Source organism: Diadema setosum, chromosome 16, assembly GCF_964275005.1.
Source record: "Diadema setosum chromosome 16, eeDiaSeto1, whole genome shotgun sequence".
NCBI classification, from domain to species: domain Eukaryota; kingdom Metazoa; phylum Echinodermata; class Echinoidea; order Diadematoida; family Diadematidae; genus Diadema; species Diadema setosum.
In genome coordinates this window covers 16,518,916-16,545,608 of record NC_092700.1, presented here as the reverse complement: position 1 = coordinate 16,545,608, position 26,693 = coordinate 16,518,916, and the positions used below count along the sequence as shown (strand labels likewise).

The 26,693-nt window shown below is 36.3% G+C and overlaps 2 protein-coding genes across 2 annotated transcripts; both read left to right on the top strand.

Moving 5' to 3' along the window:
* On the top strand, positions 1-6,833 carry LOC140239565 (ATPase inhibitor mai-2, mitochondrial-like). Its single transcript, XM_072319397.1, has 4 exons — positions 1-127; positions 1,928-1,973; positions 2,880-2,969; positions 5,969-6,833. Exons 1-4 carry the CDS (start codon positions 72-74, stop codon positions 6,122-6,124), a joined length of 348 nt encoding a protein of 115 aa, XP_072175498.1. The 5' UTR covers positions 1-71; the 3' UTR covers positions 6,125-6,833.
* A 3,477-nt stretch (positions 6,834-10,310) lies between these two features.
* LOC140240181 (uncharacterized) lies at positions 10,311-24,984 on the top strand. Its single transcript, XM_072319980.1, has 3 exons — positions 10,311-10,452; positions 23,595-23,831; positions 24,755-24,984. Exons 1-3 carry the CDS (start codon positions 10,314-10,316, stop codon positions 24,982-24,984), a joined length of 606 nt encoding a protein of 201 aa, XP_072176081.1. The 5' UTR covers positions 10,311-10,313.
* Positions 24,985-26,693: the final 1,709 nt, after the last annotated feature.

The window sequence follows — 26,693 nt, the reverse complement described above, 5'->3', positions numbered from 1 at the left end:
CATTGCACGTACCGGTAGGTACGTACTTGACCTAGTATTTTCCAGAAAATCATCTAGTCTCATATTACAGCATGGCCCTTGCACGCACGTCTCTTCTGAAAATTTGGCGACCGGTGCTGGCTGCGAGGTAAGAGTAATTTCTATAATTTTGCTAAAAATGTACAGAACCATATTATGACGTGTAAACCGAAGTAAGCGTCTTGCTGTTGTTTCGTGATGTTGCGAAGCTGTGTATTTGGCAGCGTCTGTACAGTCCCACACATTACATAACGTGTGTGCTGAACTTGTTGAAGTTGTGTATACTGAGCTGAGACGAGAGGGGTAGCCGAGCTGGCCGAGTTGTAGGCCTAGTAAATCATTAGTAAATCATTAGTAATTCATAATTGCGCAGCAGCAGCTGACCTATAATGTATAGTACTGTACAGTGCACAGTGCCACCAATGCTGTGTGCACAATGCCACAAACATGTCGAATAGACCTACACATTGTAGTATAAGACTTTTAGCATGTTTAGTTTTAAGACCGATAAATCTGCCTCTCGTTCCCCTTCTGTTCTGTGACCGTGGTCTCTCTTGTGAACTGTAACGTTAGATCCTACACTCTACACCAACAGTTGGTAGCATCACCGATCACCAATACAATGCAGTTCAGTTATTCAGCTGGCCCCTCTCACAAGAGACAGATACTATAAAGATTAGAGTAAACCTGCCAGTTTTTTGGCCACTCAAAAGCTTTTTTTTTTTTGGCAATATTTTTTCAACAAACATTGAAAGCCAATACAAAATCATATTATGTAGGCCCTATGTCAAATACAGACTGTACCGTAGACCATCCTATATCAAACTTCTTTAACTTTTTTTTAATCTCAATTTTTATTTTGTGAAATACATCATTGAATATCAGAAAATCCAAATATTTAATTGCTATTGATCATTGTTGATAAGATAACCAACCAGAAACCGTCCAGCCTGGCCAGAATCAGGTCAAGCGATAGGGTCTATGCTCGTTTAAATGTCAATGCGTGTTCAAGGCCGCTGAAAAATGCACCACGCCATGCCTTGTTGGAACTAGGTTGCATCGGGGATGTTGCGGCGCCCGTTGGTGATCAAATTCTGCGTAGCTGCGTAATTCTGGCAAGTCGGCACTTGCATTCAACCCCAGTAGTGTAATTACATTCAATGACTGCATCTTTGCACGAATTGCGAATACCATCACAGTTCACACTGAGCCTGCGATAAGCGAAAAGTCTTGTAACAGAATGACATATGTCTCAATTTTGAGCTTTTTAAATTTTCGCCGACCCTGATTCTTCATAACTTTGCACTGAATTCTCACATGCTTTGGAAAAGTGATGCCAATTTTGATTTTTTTTTTTTAAATTGCAAAATTTAGGATTTTTAATGATTTTCTGAGGTGACTAAGGGGTTTTCCTGATATTGAATGGCAGTGCCAGTATGTGAAATGATGCAATAGTGTGTAATAGTGTGTAAAAAAATGGGGGGGGGGGGGGAAGGGAGGTAAGACTTCCTCATATCAAGTTCTCTATATACATGTACCCTAGACCTCTAGTGCTGAATTGATGTAGCAATATTAGTGTACTGCTATATCTATCCATGTTGATATCTCAAATGCTGCCAACCCAAATTGCACCAAAGTCACGATATACACTCAATACCTCATTTTCAAACGCTCAATTAAATTTGAAGCAAATCGGTTATCGGGAAGCATCAGTATTGATGTTAGCTTTGATGCTGTCACTCTAAATAACTCACTCTTCCTTGAGCGATCGCAGCGTAGACTGAAGTTAGCCATCTAATATTATGTGACAAATCTTGAAATAGTCAATGCCACAAGAAAACTGAAGTTTTGCATTAAGACAGGATCTTATTGTTTGTTACCCCTCTTTGTACTTTTTCTTTGATTTCAGCCAAGTAAGGATGTACCCTGGAGAATATGGATCTGGATCTGGACAGGTAAAGCCGTCCTGATATCATTTTTACTATCTTTTTATTTTTCATCAAGAGCTTCCAGAAGCTTCCTCCAAAATATTTACAAACCGTCATTTTGAGTTCTTTGCAGTCTGTGATGTCAGAGCAAACTACAGCATGTCCAACTCTAGAGCTTTATACTGGTAGTTTGTGTTCATGTTCAATAGGCCGTATGTTCAACCAAATGTACTTACATTTTGGAGATTAAGATCTGATAGGACAGTGAACTGTTGAAAGGAGCAGTGAAAATAGGGTGTATTATTATTATAATTATTATTATTATCATTAATATTATTGTTATTATTATTATCATTATTATTATTATTATTATTATTATTATCATTATCATTATCATTATCATTATCATTATTATTATTATTATTATTATTATTATTATTATTATTATTATTATTATTATTATTATTATTATTATTATTATTATTATTATTAATGTTCATGTATGTCTTACATGATACATTTATATATTTTGTATTACTTATAATGTTTGATGTATATGTATCACTCATAGGCCTTTTTAGGCCGGCCGTCCGTGTGACGGGTGTGATTTTTAATAAAGAATAAACTACTACTACTACTACTACTACTACTACTACTACTGTTATTTGTTGTAATCATGATTTAAAAGTGATTTATAACATACAACAAAGCCATGGACATTGGAAACATTTCTTCATGATAACAAGAGTAATGCTCTTGTTATCAGAGTGCACACACTTATACTTAATACTTCATGGCCATGCATAAATTAGTTTACTGATCTTCAGCTAAATTGTCACTACAAAAGAAAATTATCAAGAAGGCTTTCTGATTGGACTGCATCATTCTCTCATATCTGTAAATTACATCACTCTGTGTATGCCTCTCAATTAGGGTGGCGGTACTGGAGGTTCAATCCGTGATGCTGGTGGCGCTTTCGGCAAGATGGAGGCAGCACATGAGGAGCAATACTTCAGAAAACTGGTATGTTAGCTTGCAAACACATCCTTTTTTTTCCATCAAGCATATTTCATACTTTTTTATCATTGTTTTTCCATAACCTTTGTTTGATTTCCTTCAAATTATTAAATATTCAATAAGAGAAATGATCACATTGAGTATGCAGTTGATTTAGAAAAAAAAACAGTATTAAATAACATAACAAACAAAATCACAAAACATACATGTGCACAGCACACAACACGCACACACACACACACACACACACACTGTCACATGCACACATGCACACACATTGTCACACACACTCAAACATGCACCCTTCACATGCATTGACCTGTGGGGTAGAACCTACATTTACTCATATTGTTCTGTTTACCTTGCAAGTTGGTTTCCGTACCCCACAAGTTTCACAGAATGAATCTGTCCATAGTTTTGCATCGTTCCCTATTATACCTCAGAAACACCTTGCAAAAACACAAACACATTCAAAGATTAAACCACATGTACAGATACACATATTCACACAATAACTCAAAATAGATCAAAGATTATACTGAATCAAGAAAGAAACAAAAAGATCAACATTTGTGTCCCCTCAATATATATATATATATATCATCTTCTAGTTTTTGTTCCCTTTTCATTTCATGCATACAACTTCCAGTAGTACCTGTACCTATTTTTCGTACCTATTTTTCGTGAATCTATTTAAACATATTTTATTGTAAAATCTTCATATAAAGCAGTACTGAAAATCACTTGAAACAGAAGCAAAGATTTGAAGGAGCATTGATATGAATGTGTATGAAATGTGATTGTTGGTTGCTCATTCTTTTTGCAGCAAAGAAATACAATAGATTTAAGTTGATATTTGACCACCGTCGTCATTGTCATTAAATTGTAAACACTGAAAACTATCACTCATTTTTATGAGAGTAGGCAATCCATTGTACTTTTGAAGATTCAGGCCCAATAAATTTCTCTGTCATGTAATTTTTGTGGCAATTATTTTCCTTGTGAATAAATACAATGACTATTTTTTTGTCAAATAAAACAAATGTCATGAGCATGATACTGCAGTTTTCATCTTTTATACAAATGCTCACTTCCCATATTAAATACTAAATCTGATTGTTTCTATCCCAATTACTAAACTTTGATCAGTTTTTGAGATCCAGTCACAATTCAGCATATTATGGATTGCATTTCATTATCATTGTTGCTGGTATGCACTATTGCTTTTGTTGTGCCATTGTTACTACTGCATAGATATGTGGGTTAAGCAGACTGTGACATTTTAGATTCATTGGACATGCAAGTGAACCAAAGAAAGCACTTCAAATATGTTTTTCCATACCACCATTTTTATGCCTCCGCCACGAAGTGGTGCCGGAGGCATTATGTTTTCGGGTTGTCCGTCCGTCCGTCCGTCCTTCCGTCCGTCCGTAATGAATTTTGTGGACAAGGTAACTATCAAAACCTGTTGAGGTATCCTAATGAAACTTGGCATGTATGTGTATTAGGGGGTGAAGTTGTGCCTATCAACTTTTGGGTGCACATGCTCAACGTCAAAGGTCAAAAGGTCAAGGTCAAATACATAAAATTTCACTATTTCCACCATATCTATTGAATGCCTGAAGATATTTTCTTGAAACTTTGTGTATACATGTATTACCCAATTAAGATTCTCTGGTGAAAGTTTGGGTCATGAGGTCAAAGGTCAAACGGTCAGGGTCAAATACATAAAATTTCACTATTTCCACCATATCTATTGAATGCCTGAAGATATTTTCTTGAAACTTAGTGTATACATGTATTACCCAATTAAGATTCTCTGGTGAAAGTTTGGGTCATGAGGTCGAAGTTCAAAGGTCAAAAGGTCAAGTAAAAATATTAAAACTTCTTTTTTTTTCTCCATACCTCCATAAATTGTTCAGTGTATCTTCGTGGAACATAGTACATACATATACTGACTGGAAGTGATTATCTAGAGAATGTAGGGTTCATGGGGTCAAAGGTCAGGGGTCAAAGGTCAAGTGCAACACTTCAAAATTTTACTATTCCCCTCCTATCATGCAATGCCAGCAGGGTTATTTTTTTTACACTTGGTGTATGCATACATGTGTAACCTAATAGAAATTCTCTGGAAAGTTTTTTTTTCTTCTTTTTTTGCCTCAAAGGTCAAAAGGTCAAAGATCAAGTGAAAGTGCTGAACTAACTTTTTCCTCCATATCTCGGAAGTGGCTCAAGTTATCTTGAAACTAAGTACATATTATGCATGTTCTACCTGAAAGTGATTATCTTATGAATTTTAGGGTCAAGGGCCAGATGAAAATGGTAACAATTTACTAATCAATTCAGAAATTGCACTTTTTCTCCACACCTGTACCTTGAAAATTACTCAATGCCTAAATGTATGAATGGGTCAAAGTCGAGTTAAAGTCCTTAGATCCCTAGATACATGCTCTCCTATTCATCCAATTAAACCTAGGTCAAGGAAGGTGAACATTCAACACATTTGTGACAAACTTGTCATTTCAATATTTTGCCAATTTTGTGAAAATGTAATCACACATTGTCCACATGTACATGTACTATCTAGACCTATTGGGAAAATCATGCATTATGGCGGAGGCATACCAGTCGCCAAAGCGACATTTCTAGTTTATTGTTTGAATTAGTTGCAGGCTGCTTTTGGAAAATTACACTTATGCCAATTATATTCTTGCAATGAGATAGGGCTTAAAACTTCCCACATAAGGAAAAGTCACAGCCCTTTGCACATGAAACATTCCTCCTCAGTTAGATACAGAAAGCATTATGGTGAAATCCCATTCAAATGGTCTTGTTTCAAATACATTTCTGAAAATAGATGATCCTGACCCCTTTAGTGGTTCACCCCAGGTAATTTGTAGTAATGGTCAGCAAAGAGCATCAATCAGGCAAATCAATGAGGACAAAATATTCAATGAGATTTCCTGCATTCATATGATATTATTTTTGCTTTGTATCCCTTTCAGCAAGCCGAACAGCTCAAGGCCCTGAAGAAGCACCACGACGAGGAGATCGAAGCCCACGAGAGAGAAATCAGGAGGCATGAAGAGTCCATCCACAGACTTAAGAAGCGAGTTAGCGAAATTGACCAGAAAAAGAAGGATGGCAGTGATAGCGATTAACTGTATTATGTCCATATAGCTTTATCCACCTCCTCTTCACTCTTTCTTTCTATCTTACCTGGCGTTCTACCCTGCCAAATGACTTGTATGTTCTTCAGGCAATGCAAAGCGCTCAAAACGGATCTCTCATGGATCTGACATTAGACAGAAACATGGCCTGTCGAGATGCTTTTGACCAAGTCATGCATAGCGTAGAGCTGAGAGATGAGTAAAATCAAATCAGGGTCAGTTATGTTTTACCCTCATGGCAGCCTACTCTCCCAGGTTTTGTGCATTCACACACAAATGAACCAAAATTATGATTATTTTTTTCAGATACCTGGTAGCTTTTAGGCAAGCTTAAGCTGTCTGAGGTCTATGATCATCGTTAGAAAGAATGATCGTGTATAGAAATGTGTTCTGCATGACTCCACTTTAAGCAGGTAGACTGTATTAATCTGTCGGGTTGTGATTATCTGCATTTGAATGCCAGCAGCCTACAGCCATCTGATGTCTTTTAGTCCATGTACCATTAATCTGAAAAAAAAAAAGAAGATTAATTATACAGTGTGCTTTATGAGACCTCTGATTATAGCAGTTAACTGTCTGTCATTCTCAAAAAGGCACCATTTAGAAAATGGACGAGCTGGCTCCAAGCAAAGTCGTAGAGGAGGTTGTAATTTGTTTGTGATGCATGTATGAGGTTTGAATAAATTCAAAAGTCACAATATCTGAAATCTGCTGGTTGTTTCAGTTGTGTAAACTAAATACTGATCAAGATGTGTATGTTTCATGAATAATGGTTCACAGTTTTGTTTTTTGTTTTGATTTTGTTTTGTTTTTTTGTTTTGTTTTTTTTTTTGTAAGTGGGCTGTTAATTCAAAGCTGGCCTTCACTTCTGATATGGGTCACTGCTTTATTGTAGCATGTGATTTTAGTGAATGAGGATATTAGAGTTGAACTGATTTTCCATTGCATCTGTTTGTGTGTTGATGACTGATTTTATGAAACCTCTTTCATACTGTGGTGTTGTGCAGATGGTACTTGATGGTATGCCTGCAAGTGTGTGGTGTTTGTATGCTGGTTTGCATGTGTATGTGGATTTTCAATGTTTGACAAGAAACACAACAACAACAACAAAAAATGCCCAAGAATCTAACTGCATATTAATGAAATGGTTTGGATGTAATGAGTAGCAAAAGTAATACATGTAAGTGATAAGACATGACAAAACATCAACAACAACAAGACACCTAGTTTTGCAAGAAGAAATAAGTACATGACACAAAAGAATGTAATATGTGTCTCAAAGGTTGCGTTCGAGTGCTCTTCTACAGTACCGTACCGTACCTGCGCCAGAGGAGAGCTTGAATGCTCCTAAAGTGTTCTTTTAAAATTACCAACAAGAGTAATATACAAGATACGTGAGCAAAATGTATAGAGATAGATGTTTAAAATAATCCTCTTGAAAACAGAGCTTGAACTTGTGTGGAACTAAGAAAACATCTTTACATAAACATGAATACCTTGATGCACATGTCACTTCAGTTTTCATATCCCCTTTTAATAAAACAGATGAGATAAAAGGGGAGTGAACTCTACATTTATAAATGGATTCAGTAAATATGTCAATACTAGCAGTAAACACATCAGTGAAGTTTGAGAAAACCCACAATTTGTTCAACAATTGTCACTGGATGAGAAAACTACAGCCATTTCTACGAAACAGAATAATGTAAGGATGATTTGAAAATAATATGTTTTAATTAAAGGGATGGTACAGTATTGGTGGAGATGAGAATTGGGCTTTTAACTTTTTGCGAGATACCAAGAAAACACTTATGAAATAGTACAGAGGATACCATTGTAAGAGGAATTCAAAGTTTATTTGATGAAAATCGGGTTTGGAATGACTGAAACATCCAAAAACAAAGTAAAACAAAGATCGTAATAACGTGTGGGTCCCATACTTATTAGAATCGCTCTGTTTTGGATATCTCGGCCATTTCAAAACCAATTTTCATCAAATAAATGTTGAATTCCTCATGGAATTACGTGCTCTTTCATATTTCATAAGAGGTTTTACATTATCTCACCAAAAAATGTGAGAAACTGGAAATTAGGTCTCAACCAAAACTATACGATCCCTTTAAAGATGTATATTCTCTTATCTCGTATATGACACAGGTTTGTTAAGGTTAGTCCCATACTTTCTTAGAGGTAAGTCGAGACCTTTTTCAATATGCTATAAAGATTAAAACATAGGGGCCTACACATATACATGTATTGAATCCTCTTTATATTTTTTTTTTGTTGTATTGTCCATGCATGGGTAGGCCCCTATGCCATATATACAAATATCATGAAGTCATCAACTTGCAAACCTCTCATTGTTTTGTACACAATGTATGTGGATGCCCGTATAAGTCATCAATATTATCCTTCCCTCCCCCATCTCCTATAATTGTATCAACCAAATATACACTTGGCCAAAAAAAAAAGAAAAAAGTAAACACCTTTTCAAGTTTATATTTCTCATAGAATATTCGTATACCATTATGAAATATAATTTAATTGGCTATCAACATGGTATGTCAATAGATAGGTAATCTTTATGGATGAGTGAACATGTTTCTCTTCAAAGGCACTAAAAAGTAAAAATTGCAAAAATGAACAAGTTGTCATTCACGTGTGCACTTCATAAGTGCTCTTCCATGTAACAATAAGAACAAAAGAAAAATTTAACACAATAAAAAACATGAATATAGTTGCAAAAATAAAGCTATGACCTCTATAATATCTTTGAAGCCCAAAAGATCAATAAAGGCTAAAATAATGGAGGAAACTGAAGAATCTTCTGTCAAATCCAAATTCAAAAGAAATGAGAGAAGCAATATAAACAAAAATGGCAGGATTTCTCACATTAGGAAATTGTAAATAATATTTTGATTCTTGAATTTGTCACATAATTTCTTAAATTACTAAATTAAAAGAATGAAATAAAGATATTCTGTTCATTTAATCATCTTTGTGCCCTTACTCCTCCATATGTCATTTGAAATTTGAGTTGACAGAAAATTCTTATTTCCCCTTTGTTTTCCAACTTTGATTTTGTTTGAGGTTATAAAGAGATAAAGAGAACGAAAACTTATTTTTGCTATGTCATTCATGTCTCTCATTGTGTTAAACTGGTCTTGTGTTATTGCTATCTTGAAGGGCATTCCAAATGAATGACGTCAAAATTTGCAATTTTTGCTTTTGTCAAAAACAAATGTGTTCACTCATGTGTAAGCTTTCCCTTTATATTGAGTTACTATAGTTTGATAGCCAATTGAATTACCTTTAATATCGTATATATAACACATTGATTTTCATCATAATCTTCTATAAAAAATATGAACTCGAAAAAGTGTTTACTTTCTTTCTTTCTTTTTTGCTGAGTGTATATTATCCCTTTGTCTGACAATTAGCATAACTGCAACTCTCCCTAGACCCTACCCCCCCCCCCGAAAAGTCTGCTTTGCTAGGTTATTGCAACACAAAACATCGTGCAAATATAGCACAATATGTTTCTGTTAGATATCATGTTACAAAAGGATATTTAGTGATGATTTCTATGTTCTTCGATGGATGACTGGTGGTATCTGTGATACCTGTGATCTATTGATGGTGATCACCACACATATGTAGACCTACGGTTTCGTGAAACATAATTCATCTGTCATTTTTTGTTTTTTGTTTTTTCATTTCTATTTCATCAACACCTTGCTACTTGGTATATGGATGAGTGGCAAGTGTTTCTGCTAGTTGTTGTTGAGTTTTTTATGCGCTTTATATGGGAAAATAATGTGTTTCATTATCTGATCACAGAAAAATGCTGAATCACGCTCTTTGCCATTGACAAGCGCACACGATATGACTCGGTGGCGAATCGAATTATTGTATCCAGACCCCGCCCATCAATCACCCCCGCCCGCCCGCCCATCCCACTGTTGTCAGCTGGACTTGGGAGTGTGGAAAAGTGAGTGTGGAGTACAACTGCACGTTATTCCTTTGCAGGCGATCGGGGCCGTGAACGTCGACTAGCAACGCAACGCAACGCTCGTACGTATTCCCTGGTACACAAGCTTGTGCTTGCAGGTGCATGCTCGGTATCTTCTTGCAAATAGGGGAATTCCGAATCGATATCGAACCACAGATAGTTCGAAGGATGGCGGCAAATTCCGCAAAGTCTGGGCTGAAAGTGGTTCTGTTCCTTGGAACATGTCGCGAGGGGCGACTGGGCATCCGAATCGCCAACTTCATGATTGACCAGCTGAAGAAGAAGGGTCACGAAGTGGAATTTCTAGGTAAATACTACTGCCGTACACGTACACTGCACCATTTGATTAGCAATCTCCTCTACACTCCCACACCCAACTACCAGGGGTTGGCCGAGAGCTTCGGCCGGTGTTCCTTTGGGGTAACTCCGGGGCGCGTATTTTTTATTTACACGCAAGCCTGTGGCTTTTCGCAATTTAATTCAATGAAACCGCTTGTGATGCGTCTATGCTTACTCCGCTCAGGTTGCGAAGAGTTCTGTGGGTTACTTATACTTGTACAGTGCCTCCGCTCGCGCCGATTCGATTCGATTCGTACACGTGCATCAGTGAGTGTGTGAAAGTTTTGCTTGCCGTGGTAGACCTGCATCCAACCAGGGAGGTGTAAAGTCCATGTACGTACATTGTACTACTGTATGTAAACGAGTGAGAGTGCGAAAAACAAGACAATACAAAACAAAAAATTTGAAAGTTATGGAATAGGCTGGTACATGTGCATGTACATGTATCAGAGAGTTCTGAAATAACATGATCGCATAATCTAATGACACCTGAATGGAATGAAATACATTGGAAAATCATGCTTGTCATTTTTCTCATTTTAAAATTAATACATTGTATCAAAAGTAATGTATTTGTCTTTCAGACCCCCCTCACTCTCTTATTTCCAAAACGTCTCTCATCTCCCGTCTCTCCATACATCATAGTATTTGTTCCAAATACAAGCTCTCTCCTATCTCTCTTGACTCCCTCTCATATCACATGATTTCTGTTTCTAAGACCCCTTCTATATATAAATATACATTGTATGTACATGTATTAATGTTATTTCTCAGACCTCAACCCCCCTCTGTTATATCTGTTGCTATAATAAAGGCCCTACATCTATCTTCATACTGATGGTATATTATTTTGTTTCTCAAACCTGCCCCGCTCTTTTCTTCATACTAGTTTCAAAGACTCACTCTGCATATTCATTTTTCCGACCTCTCTCGACCCCTTCCTTTTTCAAATTCATGACTCGTGTATTCCTTGCTCGATCACTGCTTGAATTAGCCTATATATATCATACAATTTATTTGTTTCTCATACTCTCTCTGTCCCTCCCCCTTCTCTCTTTCTGATTCTTAAACTTTACAATGTTTGTTTACAAGACCACTTTCTACTCTCTATATACATTGATCAGTTTGTCTAGAAACATGCACAGTCACATGTATGAAGGAAAATTACACCACTATTGCATGTAGTCATTATGCACTTTATTCACTTCTTTATATTCAAGCACTTTTTTTCATGAAGGTACAGATGTAATCTGATCCTCCAATATCCAAGAAGTACTGTAATACAAACTAGAAGTATCACCTAATGTGATTAATATATACCCCCAACTAGACACTGAGACAGTAAGCTCAACTAGCAATGATTACTTTGTATGCTTTTCCTGGAAAAAAAATGCCATGACAATGTATTATTGAACAAAATTAACAGTACAGTAATGTGTTATTTTGCTCACTCACAATAATGTACCATATCTCAAGTCATGTGCTCAAAACCTGAGTGAGTAAAGTAAATAAATCAGCAATTTCTATGATTTTCATGAAAATAATGTTACCATGGCAACACAATGTTTGACATTAAGAAAAAATGAAGTTTGCAAAACAATAGCTGTCACATGTGCCAAATTTCAAGTCAGATGCTCAAAAGCTGAGGGAGTTAGGTGAATTCACAATATCATTATATGATTTTCTTTCAAAATATGCTGTCACCATGTTAGAGCTCACTAATGTCAACAATAATCGACCGCTAATGTCATAACAACCACTAATGTGGTTGTCGCATCTTCAAGCTATATGCTTATTTGACGACAGTCTTCTGAATTTACACTCCCAATACATGTGCCATAATTCAGTCAGATCATTTGATTTTCTTTATTCCGAGTGGTTCCCAATCGATGTGTTCTCTTAGCCTATTCTTTGATTTGTACACGTATATCTCAGTTTTATATTCGGATGTACACACTGCATGTTCCATTGTCTCGTAAACAAAAAGAAATGACTGTACTTCATTTTTATAATATCATGATCGATGCAGAACATTCTTCATAAATTCATTTGAATTTGGATCGTGCAATATCATAACAACCTCTAATGTCATAACACGTCGACGACAAAATGTCGTAATGACCACTAATGTCATAACATGTCGACGACAAATGTCAAAATCGGATTAACAACAAATGTCATAACACATCGACGACTAATGTCAAAATTCCCATTTTTGCTGCAAATGTCACAACACGTCGACCACAAATGTCAACATTTCAAAATTTACTGCAAATGTCTTAAAGCGTCACAGGGGAGAATCCAGGAATTCCGTAAAGGGGAGGCGCCTTTACAAAAGTAACCCCTCCTTCATTTTCTTTCTTTTTTTTTTCTTTTAAACAAAAGAAATAAAACGAAAAAAAAAATAAGGGGGATGGGGTTGCGCCAGCCTTTTATTTTGAAAGGTGTCTCCCCTTTACGGAATTCCTGGATCCGCCCCTGAAATGCAAGCAATGAGTTTTGACAATATTGTGGATGATGCAATCGCGAATCGAGAGGGAGCGCATCCCCCTCTGGCATGCCCCTTATATTCTTGTTAAAACAAGAGAAGTAAAAACACACACACACAAAAAAAAAAAATGGGGGCGGGGGAGGGGGGGGGGTGCGCCAGCTTGTACTTTTGTAGAGGGGTGGCGCGGCGCCCCCCTCCGTCTCTTATATTTTTGTTATAACAAAAAGAAATAAAATGAAATAAAATGAAGCTGGTTGCGCCAGCTTTTGATTTTGTATAAGGCGCCTCCCCTTTATGGAATTCCTGGATCTTCCCCTGTGACACGTTATGACATTTGCAGTAAATTTGGAAATTTTGATATTCCTGGTCGAGGTGTTATGACATTTGTGTTTAATCCGATTTTGACATTTGTGGTTAACGCAATCGCGGATCGAGAGGGGCGCTTCCCTCTCTTGTGCCCCCTCTCTATATTTGTTAAAACAACAGAAATAAAAAGAAGAAAAGGGGGGGGGGGGTTCACGCCAGTATTTGATTTTGTAAAGGCGGCACGCCGCCTTTACGGAATTCCTGGATCCTCCCCTATGACGCGTTATGACATTTGCAGTAAATTTGAAAAATTTGACATTTGTGGTCGACGAGTTATGACATTTTGTGATTAATTCGATTTTAAATTTTGTCGTCGACGTGTTATGACATTAGTGTTATGGCCATTATGACATTTGTCGTCGACGTGTTATGATGATATTATAGTGGTTGTTATGACATTACACGATCCAGATTCAAATGAATTTATTAAGAATTTTCTGCATCGATCATGATATTACAAAAATGAAATACAGTAATTTCTTTTTGTTTACAAGAGAATGAAACATGCAGTGTGTACATCCGAATCTAGTCTTGAAGTTATTAAATGTGGCGTCCCTCAGGGTAGTATATTAGGACCTTTACTTTTCATCATATTACATAAATGATTTTTGTAGATCATCCGACATACTTTCTTTTATACGTTTTGCCGATGATTCAAATATTTTCTTCTCCCACCAAAATCCAATCACTCTACTGTTAATTCCGAATTAAAAAAAAGTGACTCAATGGATAAGAGCCAACAAATTATTACTGAATCTTCAGAAAACTAACTATATGTTATTCAGTAAGTCTATAGAAGTTTTACCCACAGATATCATCTTTGATGACGTTCACTTAGAGCGTGTATCTCATATAAAGTTTCTCGGTATTACAGTGGACGATATACTTTCCTGGAAGCCTCATATTATTGATATTAGTAAAATAATTTCGCGTGATATTGGTATTATCAATAGACTTAAATCTCATATCCCGTTGTCTTCTTTGCTGACGTTGTATTTTTCATTAATATTACCTTATTTAAATTATGGAATGTTAGCATGGGGTATAGTGCCCATCAAACTTTATTAGATAGATTATTGTTATTAAAAAAAAAGGCACTTCATATTATTTGTGGCGTTTCTCCACGTTCCCATGCAGATCCATTATTTGTTAGATATAAGATTTAAAAAAATCAAAGATTTGTTTTTCTTACAGCTGGGTCAGTTTACGTTTAATTATAACACAAATGCACTTTCCAGCATTTTTGATTCAATGTTTCCCCGAAATCAATATTTTCATAATTATCCCACCAGGCGATCAAATGAGTTTCATTTACCCCTTCTGAGAACATTATTGGCTCAAAATACATTTATATACACTGGCCCTAGATTTTGGAATTCTTTAAGTTGTGATATAAAAAATTCTTTATCTTTGAATTCGTTTCAGCGTAAGTTGAAATATTTTTTGTTGAACTCATATTAACATATATACGATTCATTACTTAGCTGGTCTTTACAGCCTAAGGGTTCATCGTCAATCAGTGATTTCATCATTGTGTATTTTTTACATTATCTTATTTGTATACACTTTGCTCGGCTGACTGAGCTGAAACACCTCAATTCCCTCTTACGATCCCGATGTTTAGCGTGTTGGCTTTTCCTTTCATTTCCTTTTTCTTTCTCTCCTTCCTTTCCATTATTCTTTTGTGTTTTATTACTGTCATGGTATACCCTACTGTAAAGTCATGTAATGTCGTTGTGTTTCTATTGTCTTGTCTATTGTCCTGTCTTGTTCTCTCCTGTCTTTGTAAAAAAAAAACAACAACAACAACAACAACAACAACAACAAAAACTTTAATGTATTCACAAGAATCCTTTGAGTGGTTCACAATTTACAAGCATGCTTTTCAGTGAACCTCTCAGTTCTTTCTTTTTTTCCCCTCCAAACATAACTTTGTATTCTGCCGGTGTGCATGTATAATTTCCTATTTGTTAACCATTATCTACCATGTAAAGTCGAATACATGCCTATATTATATCTTCTGAATTCATTTCGTGTTATGTTTGACGAAAAAGAAAGAAGGAATGAAATAAATGAAAGGAAATGAAAATGAAATGAAATGAATATAAAATTGAGATATACGTGTATCGACAGATTAAAGAAAAGAGTATAATGAGAGAACGCGTCGATAGGGAACCACTCGGAATAAAGAAAATCACTGACTGAATTAACGGAGTGTATAAATGCAGAAGACTGTCGTCAAGTAAGCATATAGCTTGAAGATACGGCAGTCACATTAGTGGTTGTTATGACTCTACTGGTCGATTATTGTTGACATTAGTGGGCTCTACACATGGTGACAGCACATTTTGGATGAAAATCTTATGCAATGATATTGTGAATTCACCTAACTCCCTCGGATTTTGAGCATTTGACTTGAAATTTGGCACATGACCACGTGACAGCTATGACATATAGTTGTGCAAACTTCATTTTTTCTTAATGTCAAACATTGTGTTGACATGGTAACAGTATTCTTAATGAAAATCATAGAAATGGCTGATTTACTGACTTTACTCACTCAAGTTTTGAGCACTTGACTTGAGATATGGAACATGTGACTATCAGTGAGCATAGTAACGTATTTTTGTTAATTTTATTCAATGTTGAACAATACATTGTCATAGTACTTTTTTAAAGACAAGCATATATACAAAGTGATCATTGCCTGTTGAGCTAACTGCCTCAGTGTTTAGTTTTGGGGATATTAATCACATTGAGTGATAGTTCTAGTTTGTATCACAATACTTCTTGGAAATTGGAGGATCCGATTACATCTGTAGTATACCTTAATGAAAAAAAAAAGTGCTTGAACATAAAGAAGTGAATAAAGTGCATAATGACTTCATGCAACAGTGGTGTAATTTTCCTAGATAACATGTGACTGTATATGTTTCTAGACAAACTGATCAATGTAGAGAGTAATAAGTGGTCTTGTAAACAAACATTGTAAAGTTTAAGAATCAGAAAGAGAGAATGGGAGAGACAGAGAGAGTATGAAAAACAAATAAATTGTATGATATATATAGGCTAATTCAAGCAGTGATCGAGGAAGGAATACACGAGTCATGAATTTGAAAAAGGAGGGGGTCCGAGAGAGGTCGGAAAATGAATATGCAGAGCGAGTCTTTGAAACTAGTATGAAGAAAAGAGGGACAGGTTTGAGAAACAAAATAATATACCATCAGTATGAAGATAGATTTGGGGGCCTTTAATAGCAACAGCTATAACAGGGGGTTGGGGTCTGAGAAATAAAGTTAATACATGTACATACAATGTATATATAGAGGGGGTCTTAGAAACAGAAATCATGTGATATGAGAGGGAGTCAAGAGAGATAGAGAGAGCTTGTATTTGGAACAAATAATAATAATAATAATAATAATAATAATATGAACACTTGTAATGCGCCGGTGTCCATCATGAAAAGATGCTCATGGCGCAAGAAAGAGAGGCAGAGAGAGAGAGAAAAAAAAATACTATGATGTATGGAGAGACGGGAGATGAGAGACGTTTTGGAAAGAAGAGAGTGAGGGGGGTCTGAAAGACAAATACAGTACTTTTGATTTAATTTTAAAATGAGAAAAAAGGCAAACATTTTCCAATGTATATATGATGTTTGTTCCATTCAGGTGTCATTAGATTTAAGCGATCATGTTATTTCACAACTCTCTGATACATGTACATGCATATGTACCAGCTGTAGCCTATTCCATAACTTTCAACTACTCTCCCTTCAAGCTTTCCATCCATGCTCTTCTTCTCCACTCCTTTTCCCTTCAATCTTTCCTGTCAATATCTAAATCATCAATCCGGAGATGGAAAAGTGTTACATTATATACTTTACATTCTGTTAGATTACTCGTCATGTGTAGGCCTATTGTGTCGTTATGCGTTTCAATATCGGGGGGGGGGGGGGGGGGGGGGGGGGCGGGGGGTGGATTGGCTTCACCTTCAGTCCCCCCCCCCCACACATATCAGTAAACGCAAACGTGTATAGGCCTACAATTTACAAAGGCGAAAAATGACCATCTAAATGTAATTCTTTGGGAGTATGCTCAGCGCCCCTACCATCCCTTTAAAAATCACTCCAACCTGTATATATATATGAATATGAATGAATATATATATATATATATATATATATATATATATATATTATATATATATATATATATATATGAATATGAATGAATATATATATTATATATATATATATATATATATATATATATATATATATATATATATATGTATGTATATATATATATATATATATATATATATATATATATATATATATATATATATGAATATGAATGAATATATATATATATATATATATATATATATATATATATATATATATATATATATGTATGTATATATATATATATATATATATATATATATATATATATATATATATATATAATATTCGGTCAGTGTAGCCCATTATATACACCCCCATCATACACCAATAATTGGTCTTCCATGGAATGTACCCTCATTTGATGAGATATCACAGAATATTCATTGCTTTTTTTATCTCTTTCCTTATGATTCTCTCTCTCTCCCCCTCTCCTCCTGGTCAGATTTTTTGTTTTGTATTGTTTTCTTTTTCGCACTCTCACTCGTTTACATACGTACATGTACTTGGATGCAGGTCTACCACGGCGAGCAAAACTTTCACAGCGCGTACACACACTCACTGATGAACGTGTACGAATCGCGAGCGGAGGGTTCAGTGCACAGCTCACAGAACTCTTCGCAACCAACAACCCTAGTGGAGTAAGCATAGACGCATCACGAGCGGTTTCATTGAATTAGATTGCGAAAAGCCACAGGCTTGCGTGTAAATAAAAAATACGCCTCCGGGGCGCTGTAACCAGCGTACTTGTTGATGTCACTCTGGTGCGGTTACCTTTCTCTCTGGGGTAGACAGAAACTTCCGTCTGTCCGGAGGAGTCATTTTCATTTTTTGACACTATCGGCTCTCCTCCGTAGGTTGTATAGGAGGGGATTCGTTAAGCCGGACACAGTCTCCACAGAGGATATTAATCCCCAGATATCTTTTGTTCCACCTTTTTGTTTGCTTCTCCGGGGTAGATACAGTAAAGTTTTACCCACTGACGGGTCCTTCTCAGGACAGGGGGTATTTTGTTGTAAATATAATTTAAACCCTTGTCCTGTGTTTAGTGTAACTTGCCTCCAACATGCAGCACTGAATAACATGCATTCTTGTTTACCACCAGGTACTGAATAAGTCCTCCCCTATGCCTTTGGTACGTGGTTATGCATAACAGTTTTGTTTTGTTTTGTTCTGTTTGGTTTTGTCTGTTCTGTTCTGTTCTGGTTTGGTTTGGTTTGGTTTGGTTTGGCTTGGTTTTGCACTTTACAATTTTTCAATTTCAATTAAAATTGAAACTGAAATTGAAAATTGAAGCAATGCCAATATGTAGCCACTTGTATGCAAGTAGATCACCTGAGATGAAAAAATGTTGGGGAAAATATTTCTGTGGCTGATGACTGATAGCAATATAGGACCCCTTTGCCTAACCCACCAAGTACTGTAGAACCACATTTTTGTGTATATCTGTGTAAATATTTTTCAAAGATTCATTGGTAGTGTTTCATATTAGCAGACCTGATTATGGCCAATGCAAAGTATCACTTAATTATTTGTTAAAAAACAAAACAAAAAGAAAACATTCCCAATAAACTTGAAAGTCCAGTTAGTTTGTAATTCTCATATCCTTTTTTTTTTTTTTTACTTCTCCTTTTCATTTGTTTCATTCCATTCTATTAATTGATATTAACTTACGGTGAATCTGTGTCTTGTCAACACCAATGATCAGATCTCCTGTGTCGGCTAGAAGTATTTAACTGAGAGTGTGATATAATTTTTTACCTCTACATGGTTATCTTACATGCTGCTTGAAAACAAAGAATTACATTATAATACCTTCTTTTTTTTATCAAACCTCACCAATTTGTAGGTGTTGCATAGACAGTAGACACTTTGAAATGAGAACATATCCATGCATGTAAATATGATGGACGTGTCCCATACTAGGCAATCTCAAATTGTACAAAACTATCAAGTACTATAAGATTTTTAGCTCACTTGAGCCAAAGGCTCAAGTTAGCCCTCTCCCATATCAAGGAATCTTTAAGAAATCTTTCAAAAAGAAACAACCAAGTTACAAGTAAGCACATTTAATGACTGTGTAGTTCCAAGTTTGTTCATGTTGGAGCCAGGAGTGTCCTCCTTGGAGCTTTGGGATGGGGGTGTGGGTGGGGGTCTAAATCAGGGTCTGAATATAATACATTTTCATTTTCTTCTAAAGAATTATTATAAAGAAAGCTTGGTAAGTATTATCACTTGGGTGATAGAATATTTATTTATTTAAATGGGCACCATTCATCATCACCTAGGGGGTCCCTTGGAGTACAATGCCTGGGATGGGGTGGGTGTGTTGGGGGAGGGGGGAATGGGAGGGGAAACAGACAAAACCCCCAAATTTTATGGAATCTTTACAAATTTTCTCTCAAACTGTGATTATAAGCTAAAGTAGTGCTATTTGTAATTTAGATTAGTGATTGTAGTCTCAAGTTTGTTTGTGACAGATGGAGGTGGAGTTGGAGTGAACCAGCTGAGGAGGCACAGGAGACCAAATTGGGGCCAATTGCCGCATTTTCATGTTTTTCTTGAATGTGCATGGTCAGATTTTCACCAAACTTTGCAGGGATTATTGCCAGGGTAAGGGGGGGGGGGGGGGAGAAAAGCCCTCAAATTTAAGAAATCTTTTGACTCTTCTATTTAATACCAGAAGAGATAAGCTAAGTCAATGCTATGTTTAAGTAGATTGGTGACTGTACTTTATAGTTTCTAGTTTGTTCACGGCAGATCCAGGGATGGGTTAGGGGTTCAAGCTGGACCCCATTTTTTATCATTTTCATCTTCTTCAAATTATGAAAGGCATGGTCAGATTTTCACTATTCACTTGACAGGTGTAACATATCACTATAGTATAGAAAATATATTTTCAAGTGCAAATGTGCACAATTCTTCACTTGGGATCCCCTACGGGTGCAATGCCCCATGGGGGGGGGGGGGGGGGAGAGCAGTTGGGATGTGGGGGAAGAGACAAAGCCCCCAATTTAAAGAATCTACACAAATCTTTTTGAGAACCAGAAGTTATAAGGTAATATAAGTAAGTACTATGAGTAAGTATATTATATAATTTGTGACTGCAATCTAAAGCCCCCAAATTAAAAAATCTTCACATTTTTTTTTTTATTTTTAATTTCTAATTTTTTTAAAAGAACCAGATGTGATAAGAAAACGTAAGTTAGTAAGTATTGGTGACTGTGGTATCAAGGCTGTTCATAGCAGTTCCAGAGGTAGAAGTAGCCATGGTCAAATTTGTCACCAAACCCAAGGCATTGTTACTAGGATGACAATTAATGTACTTATAATATCTAATACAAGGACCCCAGAATTCCCTCTTTCAAAATAAAAAAGAAAAGAAAAAAAGAATACTGTTTAAAACCAGAAATACTCTGAGTAAATACTAAATTAGTAATTGCGGATTACTTTTCCATGATTATTTATAGTAGATCCAGGGGTTGGGTGGGGATAGAATTGGGGAGGGGGCAGTTTTTGCATTATAGTGTCTTTTTGTTGAAACTCTATACATCAATTTTGTAAAACAGTATACTTTTACATCAGTGGTATTTTTACCAGTGTGATGGATATTACGCAAATGGACACCATGCCTGCATGGAAGCCCTCAAAGCTGCCCCCCCCCCCCCCTCCACAAGTTTGCGATGTTCTCAGGTAGTAGTTGAGATGCAAGAATGTGTGGAAGGTGAACTTGCAATACTTAAATGAACGCGGGTCTCTTGTTGCAATAAAACCAAAAGTTCAAGTCTCTAAGGACAAAAACACTTCAAATTTCTGACATTTAAAGAAAAAAATCATAACTCATACATGAAAACTGATGTGATGACCATTTTTTGTCCCCGCCGAACGAGTTCGAGCAGGGGACTATGAAACGGGCTCCGTACGTGTGTGTGTCCGTGTGTCCGTCCGTCCGTCTGTCCGTCTGTACGTCCGTGTGTGATCAAAATGTTCAATTTGCTACTTCTCTGTCATTTATGAGCCAATTTTGATTCTGTTTGCTTTATATGATAGCACTACATTGGAGCTTTGAAACTTCTACACAGAATTTCAGTTGTGACTTTTGACCTTGACCTTTGACCTATATTGTACAATTTGCTCCAAAATGCTACTCCTTCGCCATTTCTAACCCGATTTCGATTCCGTTTGCTTTATGTGATGGCACTAGGTGAGGGCTTCAAAACTTGTACACAGAATTTTGACCTTTGACTTCTTTGACCTTTGACCTTGATTTTTTACCTATATTGTACATTGGCTACAAAATGCTACTCCTTCGCCATATCTAACCCGATTTCGATTCCGTTTGCTTTATGTGATGGCACTAGGTGAGGGCTTTAAAACTTCTACACAGAATTTTGACTTTTGACTTCTTTGACCTTTGACCTTGATTTTTGACCTATATTGTACATTGGCTACAAAATGCTACTCCTTTGCCATTTCTAACCCGATTTCGATTCCGTTTTCTTTATGTGATGGCACTAGGTGAGGGCTTCAAAACTGCTACACAGACTTTTGACCTTTGACTTCTTTGACCTTTGACCTTGATTTTTGACCTATATTGTACATTAGCTACAAAATGCTACTCCTTCACCATTTTTAACCCGATTTTGATTCCGTTTGCTTTTTGTGATGGCACTAGGTGAGGGCTTCAAAACTTCTACACAGAATTTTGACCTTTGACTTCTTTGACCTTTGACCTTGATTTTTTACCGACATTGTACATTTTGCTACTAAATGCTACTTCCGGCGGGGACATATTTTACGCACCGCGTAATTTCTACTTTTCCTTGTTTTTTCTACATTGTTACTGTATGATGTATAATTTCCCCATGTTTTTATTATCACCAGCTCTTGAGAATGAAATTGATCACCTTTAAGGAGATCATTTATGTCATTGATATCATGTCTTAACAAGTTCTGGGAAACTCTTTCTTCCTGGGCATTTCTTTTGATAATGCTGTATATTGATCAGCAAAGTACACATCACATACGGTACTTCTGTGTTAGCTGCTTTTGAATAAGGCCATTTTGAATGAAATTCATCAGGGCTTATCTAGTAGGCTGCAAATTGCAAACACAGTGGGGTTTTTTTCTCCACAATATCTTTGCTATGCAAGTTCAAAAAAATGCTGACTCATGCATGGACTGCCAGATGTGGAGCTTTTGTTTCATACCACCACAAATCAACAAGGTATTTGAATAAAATGTCATGTCTTTGCATTGTTCTTTTTGCCCAGAATACCAAACAAAGAAAAATGCAATATCATGCTAGGTCTGATTATTTAGGGACTTTCTTTTGTAATCATTATTTTTATTTTTTGATGAATCATTGTCATACTCTGCTAACAGTACTTAAACTCAGTTGAATTTATTAAGAAATTTTCAAAATTTGGTATTGCACAAGTTGTAAACATACAAAAAGTGGAGAATTCACATTGTAGACTAATGACAAATCAGAATGAGAAAACTATGATAAAAGGTGGTTTGATTGTGGTAGTTGTTTGACAATCTAGGATACTGGCAGTAAAACTTATAACAACAAGGAAGATGTTTGTTGCTGTAGTCTATTAGTATTTATTGATTTGTGTTATCCAACTTCATTTTGATCCTAAAATTCTGTGAGAGTTGTCCTGCCTTGGAGTGATAGGAACATAGTTTCCAGTTTCCTTGGATTTTAAGCTTTTGAATATAAAGACATATTAATATAAATATTACAAATTTCTTTGATTTCATACAATTTTTTTCCCTGCTGGTCAGTATGACAAAGAGGAAAGATGACTTAAGAGAAGAGATAGAATCTGTACAGAAACACAATGATTTTAACCCGTTGAGGATGAGTCCCGAGTATACTCGGGCAGGTGTCTGTGGGAAATGCGTGTTGTAGGAAAATCAGTCCGTCCTCAATGGGTTAAAAAGTAGAAAGTAGTAGTAGTGACCTTAGCATTTTCCAATCTGTTGCGGCAATGTAAAAATGAACAGCTCTCATTTCATTTTTGTTTTGTATTTAACTTTTCTGTCAACACCATAGATGCCTTAGAGATGAATCTGCCCATTCTGACCAAACCGCTCCATTTCTACAAGGACCAATCGCAGGCCCCCGACATGCTACAGAAGGCTCGCAACAAGATCGTTGCCGCAGATGCTTACGTTGTCGTCTCAGGGGAATACAATCACTCGATCCCACCGGGCTTGGCCAATCTGTTCGACTACTTCCCGGCATCAATTTTCAGCTACAAACCATCGGGCATTGTCTGTTACTCCCCTGGTAATATTTTTCATCAGATACTGTATTTTCAAATTTCATATCAAATTTCAAAATCTATGGAATATTCTTCAACAACTGCCAAGTCCAGTTGGCATATATCAGGGCCACCCAGTTCTATCCAATGTCATTGAAGTCATTATTATATTGAGTGTATACTAATTTATGCTGATTTCAGACTAAAAAAAAAAATCTAATGCAAGTGAAAAAAAATATCATCATCAAGGATGCTATGAGTTTATCAAAGCCCTCTGTTTTGAACTGCTGCTTTAAGTTTGGAACAGAGCTTTTGTTGGACACTGTTGAACATTCCATTTAATTTCCTGTAAAATTGATCTAAGGAGCAAAATGTAAAGTCATCGCCTCTGTTTGATTTGGCTGAATGCAAGTGTAGCTGACTCAGCAAAATTTTGAGTTTCCAGTAATCCAAATCTGTGCAGACTGCATTGTGCAAATACACTGTAGTCAGAATGCAGTACAACAAAATATTTCATTGGCTTGGAATGTGCTTCAGATGAAGTGAAATGTATTTTGTTTTTCTATTGTGCTAAATTATTCAGCACATCGTAAGCGAGGGTAAAGTCATACCCCTGGTTATGGCCATTTTGTGTTCTTAAGATGTTCAGTTACACACTGCTATCACGTTGGCAAAATTTTAGCAATTGGCAATAAGTATCCCAATGCCGATTGTTCTGTGTTTTGAAGTGTTCAATGTTATTGCAGTAATGATTATAATAAATTGTGGATCATTGTTATAAAAATTTCACTATGATTCTTTGTACAGTAATTCACAGAAGTCCATCTTCATCCACAAACTTGGCCCATGATTTCTTAGTGTCATGCTGCTTAGTGATGCTGCTGAGCTGCCACATTCACTAAGTACCTACTCTTATTAACTATTTATGTCATCTTCACACATTAACTAGGTCAGTACGGTGGGATGCGCTCGGCCATGCAGCTACGCTCCTTCCTCGGTGAAATGGGCTGCATCAGCGTCTCCAATATCTTCGGCATCCCCAGAGCGCATGAGGCCATCAGCGAGGAAGGGCGCCCTCTCAACGAGCACATGGAGAAAGGGGCGGGGCGCCTCCTGGCCCAATTGGAATGGATGGCTCACGCTATGAAGAACCACCGCGATAAGTGTGGGACACCATAGAGGGTGCCCTCTTGTGACACTTTTTATTTAATCATTGTTTTTCTTTCTTTTTTTTTATTTTGAAGCTTAACTCATCAACTTTATTTTAGTATACTGTAGCATTTTATTAGTAGATAAAAGCATGCTATAGTGAATAATTTGTCACGCCAATTTGTTACTTTTGTAAAATGTTTCTGTAGTAGAAATACTCCTGTGTATTTTGACATTGTAGGGAGTCAGGTTTACTTAGATCTCAGGAAATATATTATGTAATGAGGATGTAGCCATGTATTCCATTTGGTGTCTGTGTGAGTAGTGAATATCAGTGTTTAGACGAGTACAAAATTTACTTTTGTGCCGTATTAAATGGTAAAAGCACCTGTACTTGTCAGGTCACAAATCCTTGCAAACATAAGATTGCTGTGTTGATAGTGAGACATTCTGTTTATCTGTAACATATGCTTGAATCATGTTCCTTATGACAACCTCTTCAGGTGGGTTAGTGTAAAGGAAACCTAATGGTTCACACAAATTAGCTGGCTCACTTTCTCACACTTGTATCAAAACAAGGTATCAAGCTTGGGTGCAGGCAAGGGTGAAACTAACAAAGAAATTTGTTAGTGCTGTGCTTTTTTAAATTGTTTGTCCACAACCTCATGAATTTTGCATCAGTAAGACATAAATATTTGTTTTTGGAACACCAATGTGTAGTGGAAACGTCTCTTGACCCCTAAAACATATGAAGAGTTTGTTTGCAAAAACCGATAAGTCCATTTTTGAAGATTCTGAAGTACAATCTCTGTCATAAAGTACAAAATAATACCTTTTAAATGATATATTGGTCACTTCATATAAAGGTACATTTTTGAAGTTATGGTCAAAAAAGCAAAAATTTTCTTACTATTCTCTTTATTTTTTTTTTTGACCTTTAATCACAAATATCTCCATTTGGCAAATATGGACTTATCAGTTTTTGCGAACAAACTCTTCATATTTTCTTCTTACTCAAATCCCACCTGGCAAGCACCTTCCTTGAACAAGATATTCAATCCCGTGTGACCCATAAGTGATATTTCTGTACCCCAACATTGATAGAGTATTATCCATAACATAAGACCCACTGGAAAAGCAGTGTGAATGCTCGAAAGAGTGTCATGGTTCACATTGAGTTAAATTAATACCATGTTAATGGCTAGATTTTAATGTGGTCATGACTTTGTACAATATTTTGTAATACTATCTACTGTGTGGAAGTTGCCAAAGGACAGAATATCTGGATATTTCATGTGTGGATTAAGAAGAGATTACATCAACTGAGTGTTCAATCATCAGAAATACATGTGTAATACATGAAGTTCTCATGGATTTGTAGCTGGAACACTTTGTGTACCTTTGTATAGATGTATATCATTTGGCCATTAATGTCTTTGGAACAATAACACTTTGGGAATAGTTTTCTCACATATAAATTTTTTGCAATTCCAATGTTTTTATTTAAGTTTTCTCGCACAAACTGTATAGAAGAATGACCTCAAGGTCTTTAATATCTTGTGTCTGTGCTTTGAGTGTCCATATTTATTTCATATAGAGGAGAAGACACAGTCAGGCCATCAGGGCGGTGAGTTGGCTCAGTCGGTGGCACATCTGCCTCCGACCCAAGCGACCCGGGTTCGAACCCGAGTCTGGACTGAGCAATGTTGTGTGTAATCATACCGTCCCCTCTAGCAAGA